Source organism: Ochlerotatus camptorhynchus, unplaced genomic scaffold, assembly GCF_037179485.1.
Source record: "Ochlerotatus camptorhynchus isolate MF236.1 unplaced genomic scaffold, CSIRO-AGI_Acam_v1.1 ptg000014l, whole genome shotgun sequence".
Taxonomy (NCBI): domain Eukaryota; kingdom Metazoa; phylum Arthropoda; class Insecta; order Diptera; family Culicidae; genus Ochlerotatus; species Ochlerotatus camptorhynchus.
Genome location: NW_027040506.1, coordinates 2,104,865 through 2,130,572, shown reverse-complemented (window position 1 = coordinate 2,130,572; position 25,708 = coordinate 2,104,865). Strand labels below are relative to the sequence as shown.

Below are 25,708 nucleotides of genomic sequence, written 5' to 3'. Positions count from 1 at the left end.
CGGCAGACAATGTCCCTAGATGATCTGCTGGATTAACCCTAATAGGAACAATGTCCTTCACAACGACACATGGCCAAATATATTAATGGAATCTACGATCCATTTTCAATAGGCGCTCCATTTGATAACATTTGATACTTTTTGCAAAAACAAAAACAAACAGGAAAGCGGAAAAATGTCACGACATTTCTGAGCTGTTTTCTACCAGCGACAAAACATTTTTGCACAAAGAAGCAGACAAGACCTGCACATTTATGACATGTAGCATTTTACTTATGTTTGACTAATTAGTGCATTTCTTTGATGTTTATTGTATTGAATTAAAAAGTAAGCATGAATACTAACCACTCATAAGCAAAGGTGTTAACATTATGCGTAAATAAGGGAGTTGATCATTTACTGTCTCAAGCACGCTTGCAGCTAAAATTTCATTACAATAGACTGTTTGAAAAAGAATGGACTGCGACATTTTTCCTATTCTCTATCGCCACCATTCGCTTGAAATGTACATATACACGATCGCCCGTGTGATGGAAGTTTTGATTTGCTCTGGACGATGGTTTTGCAAAAAGTGTACATTTGCCACCACTAATCAGTAGTCTCTGTGCAGAAAATCAGCTCATTTTCTCAATACAGGAACTGGCCCAAAGTAAATCACTAACTAACTACCTCAAACATATTTTTTCATAGAGTCTGTAGAATAACTTTTCCGAAGAAATAGCTGCTTAGAATGCACGAAAAAAAAAATAAAGTTTCGCACCTTGCATCAACAATTACGTGCAAGTTTCCACATATTCATCGCCAAAACCATACAAAATCAAAGCTTACAACACAACTCCAGACAATATTTAGACGATATATCAGTGCACAACGATTCAGTTGCTGTGGAATTGCTTGGAGAAGGAACATTTTTGTATTAAGTCATATTTTCCAAATCGTCATGGTAGAAAGAAGGAGTGCGTCATGGCTGAAACCCTGGCCATAATCTTCATCATTAAGCTACAACCATTTGTGACGATGCATATTCACAACAGGTTTGATTTCCTGTTTGGCCAATTTTAAATAATAGAAGACGGTTCCCGATATGTTTTACAGTTTTACATTACCTTCCTTACCTTCACCTGATCTGAAAAATATGTTCTTCAGCTAATCCTTCGAAACAAAGTTCTTTATCTCTTCCGAACCAGCCAAATCTAGGTCAGAATTTGCAAAAATAAAAACCCAAAATCCTGCTACCAGAAAACTAAACAAAAAATCCCAATCACAAGCCGAAATTCAATATCCTCTCTTCCTTCCATCGAAATTCCATTCCCTCAAGAGAACGAGACCCAACACCGTTCAGAGGAAGTAAACCGATCCCTTAAGCAAGAATTAACCTGTGCCCACGCAGCACACCTGAGCCATAAAGTTCCAGCTGATTACCTTCATTAAAAACGCTCTCGATTACAAAGGTCCCTTCCGTTGCGTTTGCGCTGGTGGCAAAGAAGCTCGAAAAAATCCTCAAGAAATCCGAAGCAAAATAAAATTTGAAGGAATTTCTTTGCCTGGCACATCCACCCATCCGCCCAAGACAAGTGCTTCCCGAAAACGAAGGAGAGAAGAAAGGGGAAAAAAAACGAGAATAATGCAAATCACCCACAATGGCGAATCACTTGTTCCGAGCCGATTTGGTGCTGAAAGGAAAGGATATCCTGGACCCGGGAATGAAGAAGACTGCAAAAGCGACCAGACCAAACAAAGCGGAAGGAAGTCAGCGGAGGAGTCAGGGCGAATGACCGCACAAAGCGGAGCGAAAGAACAGGAAATTTAATTTTTCATACACAAATTTGTGCTTTTTTATTTTGTCTTGATTTTGTTTTATCGGTTTCTGCTGCTTTCTTATTGTTGTAAAAATTCTTAAACACTAAACAATAAAAACAAAATATATTAAGATTCTCCTTAGGGGCGAAGGTATCTGCTCTATATGTGGTAGAAAATACGCAGAACTGTACAGTGGTTTACCAAATTAAAAAAAAAATAGTATAGAGAGCGCTTAGTAGGAAAATTGACCTCTGCTTAATTCTAATTTGTCATGATTTCGGTTACACGGCGCGCGCACACAAACATGTGCACGTGGGAGTAATCAATGGCGTTTTGAAATGCATACGTTTCTATCTTTTTTTTTTGTTAAAAAATTGTTGTTGCTCTGATTTGTCTTTTTTTTTTTCTTAAAAGGCACATTTTTCACATGTGAATGGCTCAAAATTCACTCTCTCTCGCTTTCACTCACAATAGGAATTTCATACAACTGAGATCCTTTTTGAAATAGTTCTGATTTGTTTGACTTAGGGTCCTACAAAATGATACTACACGATTTTTTGTTTATAATTAAGGGTGCATTAAGGAGGGGCGAAAATGAAATAGTTTTACGAAGAATTATCCTAACTGACTAGTTTAGAAACTTTCATGAAAGTGATTTGACTTTCCCCCCGTGATCGGTCCCAGTAGAAGACCCAAGGGAAAGCGACCAGCAGTAACTCAAGATTTGCTTGCTCGGATTGATATAAAATAAATAACTTACGACAACTAAAAACAATTTTTGCGACGTTTGAATTTCTACCCGGAAAAAAACACGCTACTTTTTGGTAATTTTGTGAAAATTCGAAAAACTTGATTGGAAATAGATTTCACTTATCTCACGGTGAATAAATAACCTATTTACAAACGTTGTCTCTGTCACTCTTCCCTTTGAAGAAGAACTCACACTCTCGTCTCTTGCTCTCACTATCTTTCTCTGTAGCACACTTGGTAGGCAATAAAAATCTAATCGATCGCGGTGGCAATAGGATTCAGTCTTTTGCGGTGAACTGTTTTTGTGTGTTTGCTTTTGTGACGACCAAAAAGGCACTTTCGTTGAACTTGGTTGGTTCGGATCACTTTTTCTTGTCTTCTAATAGCAAGCGATGTTACTGTGAGGCAGCACCGTTGGAATGTACTTCTCATCCTGGGCCGACTGTGCCGAGGGAGAACCGGGCATCGGTTGGGACCCAAGCTGGATTCCCGGACACCCGCTTTCGGCATGTTTGGTGAGGAGAGGCAACCGCGAGAAGGATTTGGTACAGGATGGGCACTTGAAGCGCTTGACGTCCTCGTGGGTTTGCTGGTGGGCTCGCAGGTTGGACCGATCGGCAAAGGCTCGGTTGCAGAGCTTGCAGATGAAAGGTTTTTCACCGGTGTGGGTTCGGATGTGACCCTGGAGTAGCCACGGCCGCGAGAAGGCCTTATCACAGAGATTGCACTTGCACGGAAGCGTGTGGGTGCGGATGTGCATCTTCAGAGCTCCGAGAGTTTTGTACGGCTTGTCGCACTCCTTGCAAACGAAGATCTTCTGAGCTTGGTTACCTTCGGCTGCTGGGCAATGGAACTGCTGGTGCTTCGATAGACCGGAGTAGGTTGAGTAGGACTTGCCACAGTCAGGGCATTGGTATCGAGGGGCACCACTGGAACCACCACTTGGCTTGTCACTAGATTTCTCACTTTTCACTTTCTGGATGTTGGAGTTGGAAGAGGACTTCTCGGTGAGGATCGATGGCGAAGAGCTGGTGTTGTTGTTGTTCTCCTCGGAAACAGTCAATGGGCTGGAGCGTGCCGGTGAAAGCGAGCGATTCGAAGAAAGGTACGAATTGAACGAGGTGTGGCTGGAGGTTGGCGAAAGCGTGGGATGTTCTACAGGCATCATGAGCTGATGGTGATGGCTGAGACTGTATGGCATGTAGCGGTGCTGCCGGGCAAAGGACTCCGACTTGATGATGTTGTTGTTCTGGTTTATCCTCAGTTCAGAGGCTGGATAGGCCGGAACCATGGTGGGCGGTGAGATCGTTTCCTGGCGGCTGTAGAGCACGGGGTGTGGTGGCGTGACGGAACTTTCACGCTGGCCGTACGGAGATAGCGGCTCCGATCGTGGAGGCGAAATATGATGGTGATACGCCAGGTTGTAGAGATCCGAGGGATATGGCATCGGGTATGGGAAATGAGGATATCCGGAGTACACATTGGGAGCGGATTTGTAAAAGTTGTGCAGAGGTTCTGCGGGTGAGGATGGAGATCGTGATGGTGCGTAGTAGATCGATGGGTGTGATCCGTAGATCGGAGTAGGAACGGAGATGGGGGATTTGATTTCAGTAGGATCGGGAGATGACGAAGGTGGTGGCGTTGGCAAAGTGTCTTCAGCTTTGATCACAACGGGCACCGGTGACTCAGAACGAGCCTTTTTCTTCATCGAGAGATCCTCGGGCTTTGTGCTGAGGTTTTCCGGTTCCATATCAGATTCGGAGTCTGCAAAAAATAGAAAAACAAATACCCGGTAAGTCACCAACTCAGAAATCAACAGAACTTGAACTGCTCTCCGTTTTCAAAAACTCTTCAAAAGTTGTAGGAATCACACAAAACAAGACACTTACCAATTTTGGCTTCCTCCTCCTCGCTGATGAAGACCGGTCGCTTCTTGAGCGGACAATGACTGTAGTTCTTCTGCATGATCGATGTGGGCATAGTTCACTTTCAGTTTAATTTTTTTTTTACAATTTCGCACCTTGCGAATCACACACTGGATTGTCTTCTCTCCACTCAAACACAGCTGTCACTTAATCCTTTGCTTGATATTCCATATGGATCGATTTGTCCTTTTAATTTTTCTGTTAGAAACACTCGGCAAGATCAACTGATCTTGCATCGATTGGTGGTCACTTGAATCACTTCCTTCGTCCCGAACGATGTATGCGCAACGAGCTCAGACGAACGACTGAAATCCTGCACCAGCCGTGGGTAAACAAACGGAACCGAACTGTGATCGCAACGAAAGCACAAAGCGAAAACAGAAACCCGAAACTCAAAAGAAATGAAAAAACGAGTGCAATAAAAATCGTACGTGCAACTGATCGACACGGCAAGTGAGCCTTGAATGGTGTTCGGATCCTGCTCGGGCCCCTATATATAGCCGAGCCGAACCCGAAGCACTTCCCCTCGCAAAGGAACAGGTCGGTGGTAGAGCAGCAGGCGTTCGGGTTTTTCCCCTCGATCAACCGACCGAAATGCGATGGCGAAGGCAAAACAAAACAACAAACGGCCACCAGGCACCAGTGCTGAGCTGAGCCAGGTGTTGCAGCTGCTGCTCTACTACCCGTCCATATGTATGCGTAGGTATATGTGTTGAGCACGTGCCTGCCTTGCTGCACCAATAAGATCGACCGGCCGTAAGGTGATCGCCGCTGTCGGTGTGTAAAGTGGAAGACGGTAAAGATCACGCAAAGAGGGTGGAGCTACACCGCACCGGTGTCTTCGGGTTTGCTTCGGGTCTATAGTGGAAGGGGAAGCACCGCAGGTGTGAAACCTGATTCGGGCAGGGGAAGGCGAACTCGGGCCGACTGCATTGCCGTCGTCGGGTGTTTTTTCACCTTCTTCACTTCTGTCCATTCAAGTTTTCCCGTGGAACGAGGGCCCGGTGCACTATGGCTTGGGGTGTAGTGCAGACCGGTGTTCGATGTTTCATTTATTTTTAGCGCTGCTTGTTTTTCTTGCTTCTTCGGCGGTTTCGCGGCAAGATGCTGTACAATATGGATCTTGGTCTCGCGGGCGCACGCCGCGGTTGTCGCGACAAGTTTTCTTCCGTCCTTTCGCGTTCGTTCGGTTCGCTACCTTCGGCTAACTGACGAAGCCGCGTGTGGCGGCCGGCACGACGATGTTCGCGCCCGGCCGGGAGAGAAAATTTCTCTCAGTTCGAATTGGAACGTTCGCGCGTTCGAACCCCCCACAATAGTCGGCTGCCGAGAAATTTCAACGATGGAGAAGAAACGAACCCCAACCATACCGGGGGGGATTCGACCCGTTCGGTCGAAAAGCATTTAAATCGCAATCAATTTTTTCCGCTTAAATTTTCGTCTGTTTCAAAAAGGTGTCACCAAAGTTAGATTTTTACCTGCACCAGATTTTTTTTTTGCTTGTGTTTCTAAAACTCCCTTTAAATGCAACCTTCAGCACCGGGCCTTTTGTGAAACGGTACAATGGAAATGTTTTGCAGCCGGTCGGTCCGATAGTTTCCCTCTTTTCTCCGGCTGGGCTTCATCTGCTGCTGCTGCCGCTTCGTAAATCAGTTAGAATCCTTGTGCAATATGCGAACATTCTATACGTCGTGTATGTATCGTCATGCGAGACAAAGGACCTACTGGTCCGTATGGAGGAAACTAAACATGGGACAAGAGTTTCGGGATTTTGGGTGGTACCTAAACATGGGACACATTGCCGTTGCACCGGGCATAATCCGAGCAATTAATAATGCTGCTTTCGGGGGTAGTGAAAAGTGTCCCTTTGCCGTGTGCTTCATCTAGTCACTACTGGATAGTGGAAAGTGGTTTTGGGTTTCGTGTTTCGGTTCCGGGTGCGAATGGGGGAAGCGTTCGGTTGATGTAGGAATGTGGCAAAGTTAGGAAGTTCTTCCGGTTTATATTATGACTGATGAAAGCCGAATTGTTTTGCTGTAGGTTCGTTTTATTCTGCAGGAAATTGATTGAAAAATATATTTGTATGTTTTTAAAACATATTTAATTGAATGGAAGGCATTGACTTGCGTTATGGGAACAAGACGGAATTAATCATTTAGATTTGTTTAGTTTAGTTTAGTTTATTTATTTTTAATCAACCGATGTAGACTAGTACAAATACATGTACAAATTTGTTTTTCTTAAGAATATAAAAAATACTGTCTGCTATTCTATTTTTACTTCTTACGAGTTATGATTCCGTATGGAGATAAAATATTGTTTTAGTTTCTGTCGAGACATTGAAAAGTCAATGGTTTCGCAGTATTATGGCCCAAATTTTACATAATTTGTGCGATGATGGGTTTTGGAAAATAACTTTCGATTTCTGAGTCGTCGAGTAGGTGCATAAAAATTTGATTTTGATAAAAGTTCTGCTGAGTTAATGCGCTGCGAAACGATATCGTTTACAAACGAAACCATTGCATATTCACGTCGCACTTTTAATGTTTGTATGTTTATAAGCATGCAGCGTGCTTCATATGATAGAAGAGGAAATGATGTCCAACCTAATTTACGAAGGGCATATAATAGAAATTGCTTTTGTACTGATTCTAATCTTTCTTCGTGCGTGATTGAAAATGGAGATCATACAATGCTGCAATATTCAAGCATTGACCTCACATAGGCAATATTTAGTGTTTTAATTGTATATGGGTCCTGAAAGTTATAGCAAAAGCGTTTGATAAAGCCTAGCATGTTATTTGCCCTGTGAATTATTATGTTGTAATGGTCTATGGAAGTTAGTTTGGAGTCTAAGAAAATCTCTAAGTCCCTAACTCTTTAACATTTTTCTACATTCTGATTTTCTAATGCAATTGAAATGTTTGATGGTGTTCTTTTTCTGCTAAATGATATTGTGTTGCATTTTTTTACGTTCAGTTCAAATAAGCTGTCATTCACATATGGCAGGATAAGAGTGCAGTGTTGACGTGCAAAGGTAGATTTTGAGATTTATTTTAATCGCAATGAGTTTTTTTTTTTTTTATTGAAAGTCCAAGCCATCATTTCCATTTGTTGATTCAAAAATGAAAATTAGGTTCTGATCAACTGCTTATTACGATCTGATGTTGATCAACTGCTTATTACGGTTTAAATTGATTGCATCATGAAAACTTTGTTTCGTCAACTGAGTACCTGAATAAAAGTAACGATACAATTACAGTAAAATAATAATAAAATGAAATATATTTTGATGTCGACGTTTTTTACATAGTCCGTTTTTTGTAAGTCTCAATCGTGTTAGTTTAACGGAGCAGATTATTAACTGTACACTGTTTGTAACAGAGTTCACTTATTTCTTTGTCTAGTAGGAGTTGGGCCCAATACTAGCGTCTTACCCGAGGTTAGATAAAAGGGTGCATTTTCGAAAGATAGGGTCAGGAGAGAAGCTTTGGGATGCGGGTTTGTTGTCTCATCAGAGCGTTGTCACCAGTATGAATATGTTGAAATTCAAATCTATTGTAGTCGTATAATATTTGTCAAATGATCTTACTATCACCACATAGGTTTTTATATTTTCAAAATTCTTAATAATAGAAGAAAAAAAAACAGAAAAACTTATTTTTAAGAGATGATCGGAAAAAATGATTTTTCTTTAGTTAACATATATTACAACCTCATCTATTGTGAACGTCCTATTTACAATAGATTCTTTTACGTTAACAATTAGCTATATTTCATTGTTATTGTTCTTGGCAATTAAATTAAGGGTAGCAAAAATAGTTATTTATGCAATAAGTAAAGAAGATTTTTTCAGCATAAGTCTTACGTTTACCTAACAAGGCTTGCCAGTGCTGAAAAATTCGAGTTTTGCTACACAATTTTTAGCAACATCGAAAAATGTCGCTTGAGATTATTTTTTGCCAGCAGTAACTGCATTTGAACGTCCATGGTGAAGACCAAATTTTCCGATCAAGTGGGTCGTAAAATATGACTGTAATATATGTTCAAGCTTCATTCAAGATCAGTCGATAATAATACAAGATGAGCGATTCTGATTCGGACACCCCAATGGAAAAACAACGAGAATAAAAACATAATTAGTATTTGCCCCCCTCGATTAAGGTGCTGCTTTGGCTGGCCTCTTATCCAATGCGCAGTTCGAACACAAAATTCAACGTAAAATTCAAGGAACACAGAAAAGTTCCGAAAAGTACTACTTTTCGACACTCTTTTCAGTGCCGTGTAAGAAGCTTTCAAGCTTGAAAAACAATCGATTTTTTTCTGATTTTCCTAGCGATTGTTCTCCTTACTGCAAATCGTGGAAACATTTTTTAGTTGATATTTTCTATGGATTATTGAGATAATTTCCTTATCATTTTACAATTCAACGTTCTTTCTACGATGCTTGGTTCATGAGCTATGAATTTTTACCTCGGAAAAACTGCAGAGGCTGCAAGCAGGCAAATTTTTTGAGCCTCTAGAAACGGTTATTGTTCAGGATTCAATCTTCAAAATTACAGTGGTTGATATGTGATCAGTCATGTCGTATACACTTACAGAAACAGCTTAATAGATAGAGTTTACGTTCCCATCATGAACTTTATAATAATGTGCTAAACGTAGGAGTTTTAGACCGATTTTCCTGCACTGGCTTAAAACAGTCACTCCTTGTTTAACCCTTTGTGTGTACCTCTAAAATAAAGCTAAGGTCATCGCAAAAATTCTTCTAAACGGGTTTTAAACAAAATTCAAAATATGTCTCAACTAAGATGCAGGCTCTTGTCTCCTTTCTTGTAGATCGGGAACATGAAGGACGATTTCCAACGCGTAGGGAACTCCCCCTGCTGTAATGAAATATTGAACAGCTTCGAAAGCGGTGTTGTAAGCTCTGAACAGCATCGCTTCAGGATGGTTGAGGGGATCCCGTCAGGGCCAGCAGCATTAGAAAATTTCAGCTTCTTGATGGCGGATTCGACGAGGTCTACTGTAACCAAGGTAATCGAAAAATTGAAAGCATCACTGGGAGTGTCCCTCACCACTTCAGCAACTTGGGACAACGAAGCCGTAGCGTCATTGAAAATGCTTTTGAAATGTTCTGCCAGAAGATTACATTTCTCAAGGGAATTGCTGGCGATTCTATCACCCAGGTGAACTTCGACTGGTAGCCCCTCCTCGTTTCGTTTGGTATTCATGAATGACCAGAACTGCTTTGGATTAAGCCGTAAATTAGCCTGCACACGCCTTGTGTAGCTCTTGTAAAGAATGCGGTTATATGTGCGATATTAGTTGCTCACTGTTGAAAATAATCTTTTGGTGAATGGGTTACGCTCATACGCTTCAAATTCCGTAGTCGAGCATTGGACCATGCAGGTTTGGGCGAGGGTCTCCTCAGTGGGACAGAATCAGTTATTGCCCGGCCAACGACCTCAGCGAAGTAGTTGACGGCTTCATCAATAGATGAACACGTGTCAAGGAACAGCCAATCTGCCTGGGCAAGCGAGTGACTCAGCGCGACGAAATCTGATCTACGAAAGTCGAGCTCATGTACATCAACAGGGGGTTATCGTAGCGAACAGGAACAGATAGGTTGATGGAAACTTCCAACGCAGGATGATTGGTGTCGATGCCAATCAAAGGCTCTGGGGCTTCTAGGATAGAACATTCCAGTCCTGCAGCTTCGTTCGCCAAAACGAGATCAAGCAGCCGAGAGTTGCTATTCAGTATCGAGTTGATTTGCGTTAAGCCATGCAGGTTGAAACCATCAAGGAGAGCACAGCATGATGCGGGCATGTTCGAGCGAAGAACATCAATGCTAGGAAGATCGTTAGCAGGAACGTTCCATGAGAGCCCAGACTGATTGTAGTCACCAAATATCAGAGCTAGGTCGTTTTGTTCTAGTCGAGAGAACACGGTACCAATCAAACTGATGTGGTTTGCAATGCTGCTCGAATCAGATTTCCGGTCTGGAGGTAGATACATAGCGCCAATACTTATTGATCTACGAGGCGTCGTTATTTTGACCCACAGCTGCTCTAGAGAAGTGCAAACTGGAGCAGGATCAATGCAGGAGCTTAGGCGTTTGGATACCGCAATCAAAACGCCTCCCCCACGCGATTTGGTACTATTCTAGTGGTTGCGGTCGTTTCGAAATACCGTGAATAGACTGCCAAATAATTGAGATGAATTAATGCGGTCATCGAGCCAAGTTTCCGTAAGAACTATGACATCGTAGTCAGAGTCAACGGCAGTCAGGAAAAAAACATCAATCTTTGTTCGCAGGCCACGAACGTTCTGGTAATACACCAACAGGCGGTCGAACGAAGTCGGTTGGAGGTCTGCAGAATGATCGATCAGCCGAAACGAGCATGCTGGTACTCTGGAACACAGAGACGGATCAGGAGAAGAACTGTTTTCAACAAACGCATACTTGCCTGATGTAGAAGGTTGGAAGACCCCTTCACCATTCTCAACCACAGGGCCAGAACGACTACGATGACAGGAATCAGCAAGCGCGACTGGGTTGAGTGGCTCAGGGGCTTCCTTGAGGTAGCAGGCAACGCGTTCTGGTCTGGGATGTTCCAAAACGTGGTGAGCAAGATCCGGTGCAGTGCTGTATGTCCCATCGGTGATGTGGGATTTGAAGCCATCGGAGTATGACGTTTCAGTCGAACCAGCCGGTTGTTGCTCTTGAGACGGTGAGGCGCTGGAAGCAACGGAAGAATCAGGAGCGGAACTGGTGATGACACGAACATACTTGCCTTGAGTTGCGGGTTGGAAGACCCCTTATCCAAGCCCACACACAGGTCCAGGACGACTGCAGGACGATGACTGGAATGATTCGAATGTGACGGGAAAAGAAGGGGCTTCCGTAGTGCCAACTTCAATGCGTCCCAGAGTTCTTAGGCGACCGGTAGGTGACGGATGATTGATGACTGATAATGCACTGGAACCAATGAACGAATCAGGAGTGGTACTGGTCGAGAAACAGATGATACTTGCCTGACGTAACAGACTGGAAGACCACCTTTTCAACTCACACACAGGGCCGGGACGACTGTAGAACGCTGGCACGAATGGCTCGACTGTTGTGAGAGAAGTGGTGGCTTCCATGGTGCTAACATCGGTGCGTCCCAGAATGTTTTTTAACTTCACTATGTCTGGTCCATTGTTGGGGTGTCCGTTTTGGGTGTTTGCGTATTTGGATCCAGTTTTGCCAGCTTCGTTGGATGTTGAGATTTTTGCGCACCAAAATTTCGAACTCGCGGAACATGATGCCCTCGGGCCAGGTTGCAGCATCCAGTGCCTTAGTCTTCAATCTTTTGTCGATGCCAACTTTGAAGGATACGAATGACAGCGTGCTGATGTCCTTTCCCTTGGATACAAGTTTTATGACAACAGGGTTGTCATCTGTTTCCAAATTGGCTTTCACCATGGCAGAAACCGCTTCATTGGCAACTTCCGGATGAATATGAGATAAGTACAGCCAGAATTTTAGTTCTCTCTGGTCAGTACTTGTGGGAACAACAACTACATTGTCAGCTGGTTGTTTGCTACCCACCTGACATGCATCAGGAGCACGTGTTTCACCATCAACATCTCGTTGGCGTTTGGATGTCACTATTTAAATGTTTACTCATTGCTAAATTTATCAAAATATAGTTATATCTAAGGAAATATAGATCGAAAATCGAAGATTGTAAAAAAACAAGCAAACTAATTGTAACATGGCGGTGGCATAAAAGTTGATTTTCATGGGTCATTTGTGAAAAAGTTGTTTTGTTTTCAAGAATTCCTTAACAAATTAATAAGGTTTTAAAATGGTTTTTATGAAGAAAACTTGCAGGCTGAACTGCATTTATCTAAAGCCATTTTGCTTGATCCTTATGGCAGCATTCATGGAGGCAAAGTTGCCTGCAAAAAGTTAAACGTCAAAGTTTGTTTATTTTTCGAGCGTTGCGCTGTGGGATCCAGGGTTCTTCCAGGTGGTTTTCTCCCGATAGATTGGGAGATTGGTTACTCAGACAGTTTGCGATACGGTTTTACAATATTTCGCATTTCGAACAGCGCAATCTTTCCCGAAAAAGATCCCCTTCTTCCGGATGATTACAGAAGTGCACCATCCAACGATGCAGGGATGTACGCTTGAATGAAATTTTCGAAGAGTTGATTCTTTCGCCGAATAAAATCGCTGCTATGGATCGGAAACCAGCTAATCTCCGCTAACTAACAGTTTCAGTGGTTTGCTGTCGGTTGTCATCTTTTCGCAAGATCTGGAGAAAGCTGGTATGTTTTTTTTTTTAATTTTCGACAATGTTTTATGAATTCGAGGGCCCCACTCAGTTTGCTCTTCTCCGCCAGATGGTCAGTCATTGATGGTGTGCTGGTTCTTCTAAAGAAGTAAATTTTGCTGAAATTGACTTGAATTTTTCATCCTACTTCGTCTATCCTTCGAGATTTCCTTGTCATAAATTTGGTATTTATTAACTAGGACTAGGAACCATATTTTAAGCTCAATTTGTTAACAGAGTAATTGGGGAGTTAATGATGCACTTTAAAAAGCCTAAAAAGCAACAATAAATGCTTTTTGCACTAATGCAAAACGTAATGGTTTTATGGTTGCTTTTATAATGACAGAACAGGTTTATAAAGTATTTCATCAAGACATTAATAAACAATTGGTAATGACGTTTATGCTTGAATAACAGTACAGTTTTAAGGGGATTTATTTTATAAAACAAGACAGGTTTTGACTTTCTTGCCAGACTATAAAAGGTTTTTAAAACAGCAAAAAGCTGAATTACTAAGCAGGAATGTTTTTCACTTTGTAATGCTATATTTAAACTAAATGGAATGTTCATTGCCGTTATAAAACCATCATGAATCAGAGTGGATGCTTAATCGTTACTGAATTGTTACTTGGGCTATTACACAACTTAATGGTTTTAAATTAAATTTAAATTAAAGTACATGTAAAATTTTATAGGCTATTGGTTGCTATTTAAATTTTACTTTAGCACATACCAAGTTCAAGAGTAGCACCACGTAGAACATTAAAAGGAATGTAGCCTCCGCTAAGCACAGTATATTAACCACTGCCCAAAAAATTGATTTATCTCTCATTTATATGCCTTTAAAATTAATCCACCCCCACAGCGGCCCCGGGTGACTTGGGTTCAATCCCAGTAAAGCCGTTGGTCTCCGGTCCATGAGTTGATGGGTCGATAGGTAGGGTCCAGGTGTGGGAGCTGCCTTCCTGGCGTCGGAAGCATTTGTAGTCAGTACAAAAAACAATATTGACGGAAAAAAAATCAAGGAACAAAACAGCCTCATATTTTTAAAAGGAATTCTCTACAAATGAAATTTCTAGGAATTATTTTACAATTATGTTTATGTTCTCATTTTATTTATTTATTAACCAGCCTGTGGCTGAAAATAAAGATAACCTAACCTTACCCATTTGTCTCTACAAATTTCTCATGGGATATATCTTGGAATTATCTAGGTAAACTCTTAAAAATTTGTATAATTAATTAACTAATATAATTTCTCCTTTTTTTCTTTTGGATAGACTGATAATGGGATGGTGAAGGGAAAGTGATAAAATGAGACCATGAGTGTGTGGATAAGTGAATGATACGCCAGAGCGCGAGTAGTGAATGAATGAGTATTGAGAAGTGAGTTAGCATTTTTATGTATCAAATTTCCCAAAAAACAACTAGTTTTATAACATCTTACAATAATCACATTGCAGAATCTTCATATGCGTTGATGTACAGCCAATTTCGCATATGTTCAATACAAAACTGCATGAAAATTTTACATTTCCCTCCTGTTAGTTAACCTGGACAATTTACAAACGTCACAAAAAACTCCTGCGCGCGCTTTCCCAATTTCCGACAGCTTCATATCACACACATCCCCACTTTCGTGAGCCGGTGCAAATCCTGTTCTTCAGGATCGTGGCACAATACCGTAACTGAAAAAAAAAGAGGATAATAGAAATCCCGAACATCTGCCCCGTGTGTGCAGTCAAAAACCCACCAGCCAGCCTAACTACGACTCGGCCCGAGTCTGCCCCGGTTCTCTTTGCTCAAGAGGGTGCACCTTTTACCGTTTTTAAAAGGATCTACCCTGCGCACCATTCCCTCCTCACCATTAGAACTTGCTAGTGGCACAGTGGCGGAGTAACACAGCAGAGGTCACTTGCCTCTGTCGATTCCACCCGAAGGAGGAAGACCCGCGCCAACACTGCCGTGCAGTGATTTCTTATTCCTTTCCTCCGAGAACGAAACAACATGCAAGCTGCTCGTTCTGGTTCCTTATGACGAGGACGACGACGACGACGACGACGCAAGCAAGCAGTATTCTTCGATCAAAAGAAACCACACTCTCTTATTTTTCCTATTCCTTTCGATCATTTTACAAGGAAAGATCCTTTTCCCTTCCCTTCGACTCTCCGTCTCAGGCCAAAGTGAAACAAAAATCAGTTGACAGTAACGGTCATTTCCTAGAAAAACGCTTTCTATGTGTCACAGCTGATTGGAGTTCTTTTGTGAGCGCGCAGGCATAATAAATGGACATTCAATCAGTGACCGACTGAACCAAGGCGCAGGCTCCGTATCGAATGACGAGTGCAAGTTTTTGGCATCAGGCCGTCCTCCAGCACCTGCCCGAATGATGTTTTCTGCAATCTATTGTCCCTCCTATGTCACACCACAGGAGCATGCGCACTTGGAGCAGCATTTTCGAGCATTTCCCTTGCCTGTGGAAGCATTGGAATCTCCTTTGGCCGCGTTATGCATATGTTGCCTATCAATCAAACACGATAGCAATTTGACAAGGGGGAACATAACTATCGCACACTTGATCTACTGGTCTAGTGAATGCGGTACAATGTATGTAGTAGTATGTTCCGGTGTAGATGTAAAGGTGATATTTAAATCGGTACACTGACTGTGTCAATATTTGCATAGTTTATGAACTTCCTGGTAGGTACGCGCGCGGTACAATCGAACATGTGAAGATTTTAACGAATGTGTTTCCACGCGGAAATTGATGATTATGTTTGTTGATCGTCCACTGTACACGGGAATTTGCGATAGGTAAGTTTAGCGGGAATTGACACTGTACGGACGGTGACGAATTTGGCGCCAATTTGGTTGGCAGCACTCGTAGTAGTAAACAATTTAATTAAAAGAACACTAAAATTACTTTTTCTTCCTCGCATTTCAAGCTTAGTGTTCTAGTTGCACTTCCACAGTTATTAATTGGGAGCTTTCGATGCCTGTATCACCATTTTTTTCATTAGTATTAGTGTATGGCAAGTACAATCAAACTCTATGTCTAGATTCCCTGGCCACTTCCAGCGTGGTCTTGCTTTGTAGCTGCGCCTTTACCGACTGAGCTAAGGGAGGCCCTAGAGTGAGGACTGCTGTTAATACACTTGGGGTCTCAGATAGCCTAGTCAGTAAAGGAGTTTGATTCCCAATTCATTGATTAGCATAGACAACTCTAAATTAATAACTGTGGAAATATGTTTCAAGAACACTAAGTTGAGAGCCGGAAATTTACTCGCAAAAAAATCATAGAAGAAGAAGACGTACGCAATAAAGAAACAACTTAAGAAGAGGAACAAATCAACTCCCCAAACATCCACCGCTGCAGATGCACCGAAAATCGTTACAGACGGCAGTTTCTCCTCATTCCCTTGTCTTCAAAGCTTACCGATTCCACCGCAGATCGTCAAACAGAAGCTGCAAATCTCGAATCCATAGTTCAAACAAAGTCACTATCCATAGCAGCCGTTATGGGAGCAACGTGTAAACATCGACTCCGATCAAGAGGGATAAACGTCATCAACCGCATGATGCGCAAATAACAAGATCCGTAAAACGAAGATCACCCGATTGATTGTTAAAGGTATTTTATTTTAAAAACATATTTACGTTTTTCCGTTCCATTCGCATTTGCTTCCCTTCCCTTCCCAAATCAACGCGATGTGATATGCGCGATGGATTGAATGGTGGTGAGGAGGTGCCGTGCTGCGCCGCGCCACGCTTGTTTCCATTTGCTTTGTTATGGATATTTTTTCCTGTCTCTCGGATCCGAAATTCGGCTTTATGCGGCACGATTCGGAAAAACGGTGCTTTTGTTACAGTTTCGAGCTGCAGCGTTCGTTGTTGTTGTTGATGCTGCTGCTGTATCCTCGTCATCACCGCCGTCGCCGACGATCACGATCGCTTTTATTCTTAACGGTTTTTATGGGCTGTTGCTGTTGGTGTTGCTGTCGTTGCTACTAAGTTTCGTTCTTCTTTTATTTTTTTGCACTGATGGACCCTTTGTTGTTATTGTTGATATCGAAGTGAAGAACGGGTGCACCTTCACCGATCGTGCGTTTTACTTTCGATAACGTGCTACCGATTGGGTTAGGTTAGGACTCTGATTGCTACCGTTACATGATATTGTTTGGGACTTGAGGAAATTTACTGCCAAGATTGATGAATTGGATAAAAATTAGTCTGAACATGGAAGCATGTGTTTCGTTTGCTTTTCAATGTTGCAATACAAGTTTAAAAGAGAGGATTAAGCTATAAACTACTAATTTCTCGGGCAGTATGGTGCTTGATAAATCATTGTTGAGAAAACAACTATCAAAGGGCATTTCACAATAGGAAATCATGATGAATCAAATAAAATTCTACCATTCACTAATATACTGTCTAGCCCCGTAACGTGAGTAGATCAACTTTGCGAGATATGTTACGGGATGTAAGATCTACCACTGACTCCTAGTCCTGACTACTTCAAACTAGGGGAACAGGATTTTTCAGTAATCAAAGGATACATTAGTCCTTGTTACTTTTTGTGCCTTGTTGATAGTGACAATACTCGGCTTTGTCCACCGATAATGATCTAAATAACTCATTGTATCCTTGTTTCAAGCAAGGTTGCAAAGACTCATTTCAGCTAAAACAATGTTTTTCTAAATTATGAAATAATTAGATGCCATGATCAAATTTTGAATTGGTAGGATACAAGAAGAGGTTGCAAAGAATGTGTTTGACATATTAAACCTGTTTATTTCACTTCATGAGAGTCACAATCAGCGATTTTTCACAAACTCACTCACTCACTCACTCACTCACTCAGCGATCAGCAAATCGCTGATTGTGACTCATAGAAAGCAAAATTTACAGGTTTTATGTTTCCAACGCATACTTTGTAACCTCTTCTTGTAAGTTACAAGTAAAACATGCCATCACACCATCTTTTGGTTTTATTATTCCGAAAAACATTATTTTAGCTGAAATGAGTCTTTGCAACCTTGCTTGAAACAAGGATACAATGAGTTATTTAGGCTTCATCTATGTGATTCCTAATCTTCTCTTCGTTGTTCACTAGTTTGAAGTGGTTATATTGTCGATTGGAATCGATAGAATAGCAAGCAGCAGATAAATCTAAACAAACAAACATATCATTTGTGTGCGTGACGCTGAGAAATTGCTAATAGAAGTGCGGACGCTGCTTAGATTGACGAGAATACGTAAATTCCGCTACAAGACATAAAGATCATTTAAAGTCAAAGTCTTCCCAAATAACCAAAAGTTCCGCATTCTACGATAAAACCAACTTTCAAGTTATATATAGTTCCAACAGAACTTTTGGCTACTTTAGAAGCTATAGAAATCACACGAGGAACTTCAGGCTCCAATAAGTTCCGATGCGTACTCTTAGCAACTTGAAGTTCAAAAGCATCCCTAAGCACTTCTTCGGAACTTCAGGGAAGGCTGAACTTCTTAGCAATTTGAAAGTTTTCTGTTTGAAAACCGTCAGACACTCCTCGTCAAACCAATCGTCCCGTTAATTCCGCTCCACAAACCCAATGGCACCTTCAGCAGCGCCGTTAATGGCTGCTCACGTTGTTCCAGCAGTCCTCAAGAGGGGCTTCGGTGAGCTCACCTTCATCCGGCAACGCTGCGTCGAGGCATTACGCATAATCAGATGCGACTTCGGGCAGCTTCAGTCGCTTCAGATTGTACCGTGGTGGGCGTTGGTACCGAATGTTGTTGGCACCCCTCAATCATTAGAAGGCAGTGGTCCGAATTGATGTTTGCGCCGCAAAAGGTCCTGACGACGATAATGTCCGAGAAGTGCCTGCCGTCAATCAAAATGTGGTCGATTTGCGATTTTGTCTGCTGCGGTCATCTCCAGGTGTACCGATAAGCACGTGATGAACTAGCCTAAGGCTAAAATTCACGATAATAAAGAAAGAAAAAGAGGTGTACCTATATGTGAGGCTATGCTAGAAGTAGAAACTACGTATGGCCATTAGACTGATGGAAAATTTGACAGTTTTGCTCCACAGTGCTCAAACGGTCCCAAATCGGGTCCTAATCAGCCTCCAAAAAATTGAAATCATTTGGTAAGAAAATGACTTGACACAAACCATTTGAAGTTTATATGGAACTTACTATGGGAATTCCAAAATTTTTGATCATTGCCTTCTAGCCTTTTTCCATGTTGGACTGTTCAAAAGTTTACAGCTACAACTTTAAAGAATATAGTTTTTAAGCCAAACGTCAATTAAAATAGTTATTAATTTTTTAAGAGATTGACAATTCTTTAGCATGATCAAGCAGCTGTTTTGTGGACAACAGTGTATACTGCAGTGTGACATAGTAGCCATGATTTGTGTGCTCTATTCTACGCGCCAAAAAAAAAACACCAATGTTGCATGCTGAACAGTTGATTGAGAATTAGATTTAAATTTTATCATAAGACATCAGTGACTTGAATAATTAATAACTTTTGTTCCTTGCATTTGATCGAAAAGTGGTCTCAAACAAAATTGTAGCTGAAAAAAAATCAACAAACACAGCTATCATTTTTTATAGTAGATTGATAAGGAGAATTGGTGGATGGATATGAGCAAAAATAAATAGTTTTCCCATTGTTATTTCAAATAGTTTGTGCCAAGTCAGTTTCTTGCCAAATGAGTTCAAATTTGCATGAGTCTAATGGCCACATTCTTAGAAGCGGTCAAATCCATGAGCCTGAGGCCATTGGCGTTCGTGAGCTGGGAGCGCTGAACTTTCCTATAACCAGTCTGAATTCTTCCTCCTGGCCGACCTGAGCGTTAAGATCTGCGATAAAGATCTTGACGTCATGGCTTGGACAGCTTTCGTATTCCCGTTCCAACTGCGCGTAAAAAGCGTCTTTATCGTCATCGGCACATTTAAAATGTGGGCTGTGCACTAGACTGATGCAAAATTTAAAATTTTCGCTCCACAGTGCTTAAACAGTTCCAAATTGGGTCCTGCTTAACCTCCCAAAATTTGAACTTCTTTAGTAAGAAACTGACTTAGCACAAACCATTTCAAGTTTATATGGGAATTACTAAGGGAAAACTTATGTTTTTGTTCATATCTACCTAACAATTCACCACCTCACCATGCTTTTAAAAATGATAGCAGTGATTGTAGAAAATTTTTCCAGCTACAACTTTGTTGAAAACCACTTTTCAATCAAATGTAAGGAACAAAAGTTATTAATGATTCAAGTCCCTGATGTCTTATGATTATGCTCATTCAACTGTTCATCAGGCAACATTGATGTTTCTGGTGCGAAGAATAGAGCACAAATATCATGGCTACTATGTCACACTGCAGAATACAGTGTTGCCTACAGAACAGCTGCTTGATCATGCCATAAGATTATCAATCTCTTAAACAATTAATAACAATTTAATTTGATATTCGGCAAAGTTGTAGCTTAGAAAATTTCCCGTAATATGAGTGATAGAAATATTAGAAAAAGCAATATGGAAAATGGGTAGAAGACAATGAACAAAAAGTTTGGTTTACCATTAGTAATTTACATATAAATTTCGAATAGTTTGTGCCAAGTCAGTTTCTAACCAAATGAGTTTAAATTTTGGGAGGCTAATCAGGACCTGATTTGAAACCGTTTGAGCACTGTGGAGCGAAAATTTCAAATTTTGCATCAGTCTACTGTGCACGTTGATTATGCTGGCATTGAAGAAACGGCCTTTGATTCTCAACTTGCACATTCTGCTATCGATTGGCCACCACCCAATTACGCGCTTCTGCATTTTGCCCATCACGATGAAAGCTGTACCCAGCTCATGTGTATTGCCGCAGCTCTGGCAGATGGTATAACCATCCCTATACGTATGTACCGACAATCTCTTCCAGCGAACCTCCTGCAGCGCTACAATGTCGAACTTGCGGACCCTCAAAAAATCGGGAAGAATGCGGGTACTTCCCAAGAAATTGAGAGACTTGCAGTTCCATGTTCCAAGTTTCCAATCGTAAGTCCGTTTTTATTGCCTGGGTCTATGACGATTGTTCCGCTCCGTATTTACATCGCTAGCTTCCTGTACTTTAGCTTTTTTACGGCGGGGCCTGCCCAACCCCCATTGCACAGTGGTTCCCCTTAGAACAAACGTTGGCCAAAACATCAAAATGTTGCTAATAGGCAAAAAACAGTTGAAATAGATGTTTTTTAGCTGTACGAAGAAAACTTGACAAGCAAGACGTCACAAAAAGGAGTATAGTAGAACCAAAACCAATGCACAATGGTCCCAAGCCGTATTTAGGAAGACAGAAATGTTTGCGCCCAAACCGTCAGTTTTAGGTATATGGTTTCTTAGGGAAAGTTTCTTCATATTTATTGTTCAATCTTTTTATGTTCGTAAAATAGGGTGGTCCATAAAATTGGTGAATAAAAATACAAACTTTTTTATTATTAGAGATAGACCAAAGCAGCGTTCTAAATAGTTATAAAACATTCAATTAAAAGCAACTTTGTAGAAGACACAACGTTTTTATCTCTTATGGTTCATGAGTTATGATTTTTTAAACAAGCAGGTTAGGGTAGCATCAGCAAAATCGGTTTTCTTTGAATATTTTTTCATGCGTTAATTTCTCGAAAAACTATTGTTCTGATTAAATTTAGAACTTTTGATGACGCATATTTTTGCTAAAGGTTGAGGTAACTATTTTTTATTATTAGAAAGTTAAAGGCTATTTGCTTCGGAAAAATGGCTTTTTTCAATTTTTTAGTATCTCAAAATGGAGCAAACCGATGTTCAAACATTTAACTTTTCCAAATTTTACTACGCAAACGTTTTTAAGGGGGTACTAACGTTTGTAGTGCAGTTTCACCCTATAACTTCGTCCACTTGAGAAATAGAAAATTTAAACCTTTAACAAAGTTTCCTAAAAAGACTTCATCTTCAATGTTTCCATAGGTGTTTATCAAATTTAACAAGACATAAAAAAGTTATTTTTTATCTGAGTGTATACCCTCCTTAACCAAAAATTTTTACAGCTTAAATAAAGTACTTAAAAAATAAAGAATCATTCTAGAAGACACCAAAAAGCTACACTCAATAGTTTCATCGCAAATAGCCATGTCCCACTTTTTTTTTTGATTTCGTCCCCCTGTGCGGGGTTGGTTACCCGATCTAGGGAGGTAGGGATAGGAGTAACTAGACAAGTGGTTAAGTGACCACGCCCACAGAGGTGTTGGGATCTATTTTATACCTGCAGATACGCGAAGTATCGATGGTACGCATTGTCCAGCCGTTTACCAGCCAAAGCCAGAGTTTAATTCTTAAGACAAATCTAATTCTACTACTAATACTGATAAAACAAAACACGTTCATACCTGGATTTAAAAAGAACTTTCATAAAGATCTGATTTTCGAATTAACATTCATAAAAGTGCGAAATTAAAAAACGATTTTTATGCTTTTTTTTCTAAAAGTACCGTTTAAGTTCCGCCAGAAGCTACTTAGAATGCACTTCAATTATGGTATCGGTACTTTCAAGTTCTTATAACGTCTTAAACATGAGGCTGCTTTGAATTCAATAGACCACCTTCAACCAAGCTGCTTAAGCCTCAAATAGCCTTTTATAAGAGCTTTTGGTTACTTGGGTTCATACTCTTTATTGTATATCATCATAATAATTATCATGTATCTCGTTAAAATCTTCAACCAATCAAGACATAAAGTTGTCCTTCCGGAAGAACATTTTCAGAACTCGGTCCACTTCAGTGCTACTAGAAATGCTACTCATCGCACTGGTCCAGATCCTACCACTTTTCTCTTTTTGGAGTCCTTTGCTAGCCTGAAACGGAACACATTTTCAAGATACATGTCTTAATTTTCATCATGATTGCACTTCTTATATTTACCTCGTAGCGACCGGTTCCAAATTCCTATGGCAATGATTTTTGCAACGGTTTCGGCGCGTTTTGTCTCCAATGAAACAGACAATATTCGTATTAGCATTTTAAGCATGATATTTCACCGAATTGCACGTCTGCGCTCGCGAAATTCGTAAATGATCGCAACACTCACTTGCTAAAAAAAAAAGTTAAACTGGGTCTTCACATCTTCAGAGATGTGTTGACATTGATTGAAACCATTCACGGCGAAAAAGAACAACCCAAATTTGAGTTTAGTCAACTCATAAATCACATAAAGTGCAGTAACTCAGCGATGAGTAGATTTGCTTCATGTTTTCCCAGGTTTTGCAGGATTTTCCAGGGAAAAATTCCCAAATTTGAGAAAAGTAATGATTGGATTTACTCAGTCTATTGGTACTACTCCGAGACTGAATAAAATTTTCATCAATTTCCTCATTTTCCGGCAGAATTTTCAGGTTTTCCACAGGAAACCATGAGACAAATTTATTCATCGCTGAGTTCCTGCACTTTTGGTGATTATGAGTGTACTAAACTCAAATTTGGGTCGTTCTCATTCGCCGTGTATTTTTGCCCATTTTTGATTGCAGAAGACATTTTCTCAAATTGGGAAATGTACCCACTTTTCGTTATTTAGAAATACCCATTTTTTGACAGGATTGAATAACTTCAAAAAATGAGTACATGAAACTCATGTAATGGGTACTTTTCAGTTAGCATGATGAACATTTATCCACGAATGAACAAAACCAAAATGTTGAGGTCCAAACTCAGGAGAATGTTGATATGCCAAAATTCAAATTCATGCAGGTTGGTTTGCTTCGATTTTCAGCTAATTTGAGTGTGGAAGAAACGATTTATACCAGAATAGATCCTCACCGGAGTATGTGAGCAATTATAATGTGCACCAAATTAAATCAAATTTAGGCACCCCCCAGAATTTTTGGTTGTTTTTTTTTTTTTTTTTTTAATTCGCCGGTTTTTTGTCAAGCTTGTCAAGTTCGATGTTAATATTTAACAGCAATCAATAAAATTGAACCTCAAATAACGATATTTTAAAGTCCTTTCGGGAATCTCTACATAATTTCAGCCGCATTGACTTGGAACAGTTGTTGAAATTACGTACAAATTCAAGAAATTTCGTTCGTGGAACTTCACGAAAAACGTAGAAGTGCAGCAAAAATTGTTCAAGGAATTTTAAAAAGTTCAGGGAATTTTGTAGAAGATCTAAAAATAGTTCAATAATCTTTTAAGAACTTCAGGTACCCTCGCTTCAGCTTAGGGAACTTCGTTGCAGTTTGTCAAAGATCTTGCTTCAAAAAAGCTCCATGAACTTCTGGAGGTTATGGGAACTTAGTTTAATTTCAAGGAACTTTCCAGGTGTTCAAAAATATGTGTAGATGATACATGTCTTTCCAGAAGTGAAAATATGTTCAAAGACCGTCGTAGAATGACGAGAGATGTAAGGAAAATATGGAATTTGGAATAAATTCAGGGAACTTCGTAGTAGTGGAGGAAATTTTGTAAAACTTAAGGGAGTTTCTTCGAGTCATCCTACCTAGACAGCAGGAAATATTCAAAAGATCTCCATACAGACGAAGATATTAGTAAAGTTCTCTGGACATTTTTCCAAGACTTCAGGTTGATCAAGTTATGAGTATCTCCAACTTTTAAACATTCAAATATTCTTTCAAGACAGTAAGTCTCAAAATCTAGATAAGTTTCCCCAGATCTTGAATAACGAATTCAAAGCTTGTCGAAGCCTATGATAGCAAAACCTTTTTTAATACCTAAAATTAATTTTGAATAAAATTCCATCGAGTTGTTATGAAACTTTGGATTAGGTTAAACATATTATAATTATAAAAATTCTCATTTCATTTGTTTTTAATATTCAGAAATTCCCTTATGGATTTAGGTGGTCAGCTTTTATCAGAGAATCGCATGAAGATCGATATATCTGTGTCCAGTTAGTTAAAAACAATCAGTTTTTGGAGATGGTTATTATTAGTAACTACCATGACAGGCTTGTTTTAGACGACAAGAATGACTGCACTGCGGCGCCGGTGGTGTAGTGGTAAACGTGATTGCCTCTCACCGCAGCAGGCCTGGGTTCAATCCCAGTCGGCGCCGCCGGGTTGTTCTGAGGTATAACATCTCTGATCACGCCTTCCTTTGGAAGGGAAGTAAACCCGTTGGTCCCGGTTCATGAGTTGATGAGTCGATAGGTAGGGTCCAGGTGTGGAAGCTGCCTCCCTGGCGCTGGTAGCATTGCACAGTGGTCCAGAATGCAGATTTAGGTGGAATGATATGTTTTGAGCCTGAAATTGAAACTTTAGACTAAAAATCTCTTCTACAAAGTTGCTCCTTATAGTTATGCCCTCATTTTTATGACCATGAATTCTAGGGTGGTTCCTATTATCATTAAAATCAAAAATCTAACTTACTTGTTTGAATAAATTAAGGTATACATTTTTGCGCAAAGTTATAGCTGAGCTAATTTCAAGCAACTTTGTAGTAAACAACTTTTTTGTATCTCTAAAAATTTTCCGATTTAGAGCTATTTTCTTGAATTGAGTTAGGGTGGCTCTAAAAAAAAACAGTTGTTTTGCTCTAGTTTTCTTATTTAGATCTTAAAATTGCGCAAATTTTTGCCTCATAAAGCTTGTCAATATCTTTCGCCGATCAAGAGTTATTGACGTTTTTATACTAAAAATATGCATTTTTCAAATGTTATTATCCCTGGTAGGGGCAAACAAAAAAAAAGTTTTTCTACAGCATTTGAAAGGGCGTATGCTATTCTCAATAATATGAAAAAATTGATGTATTAAATTTTGTAAACTCGTATAAAATCAATTTGAATTTATTCATATATTTTATTATATTCGGTTATATCTTTTTTATTAGAAGAGATACAGACAATAAATTCCGCGATAAAACATTCGTCTTAACGAGTT

The 25,708-nt window shown here is 40.3% G+C and overlaps 1 protein-coding gene across 1 annotated transcript; it reads right to left on the bottom strand.

The window, feature by feature from the left end:
* Positions 1–1,805: 1,805 nt before the first annotated feature.
* LOC135701015 (protein escargot-like) lies at positions 1,806–4,927 on the bottom strand. Its single transcript, XM_065221721.1, has 2 exons — positions 4,440–4,927; positions 1,806–4,314 (listed from the first exon to the last, which is right to left on the bottom strand). Exons 1-2 carry the CDS (start codon positions 4,528–4,530, stop codon positions 2,930–2,932), a joined length of 1,476 nt encoding a protein of 491 aa, XP_065077793.1. The 5' UTR covers positions 4,531–4,927; the 3' UTR covers positions 1,806–2,929.
* Positions 4,928–25,708: the final 20,781 nt, after the last annotated feature.

Bases quoted from the DNA above. Each gene is read 5' to 3' on its own strand.
- LOC135701015 (XM_065221721.1), bottom strand. From the start codon at position 4,530: ATGCCCACATCGATCATGCAGAAGAACTACAGTCATTGTCCGCTCAAG. The intron at 4,315-4,439 runs GTAAGTGTCTTG...TATTTTTTGCAG, and splicing joins GGAGGAGGAAGCCAAAATTG to ACTCCGAATCTGATATGGAA.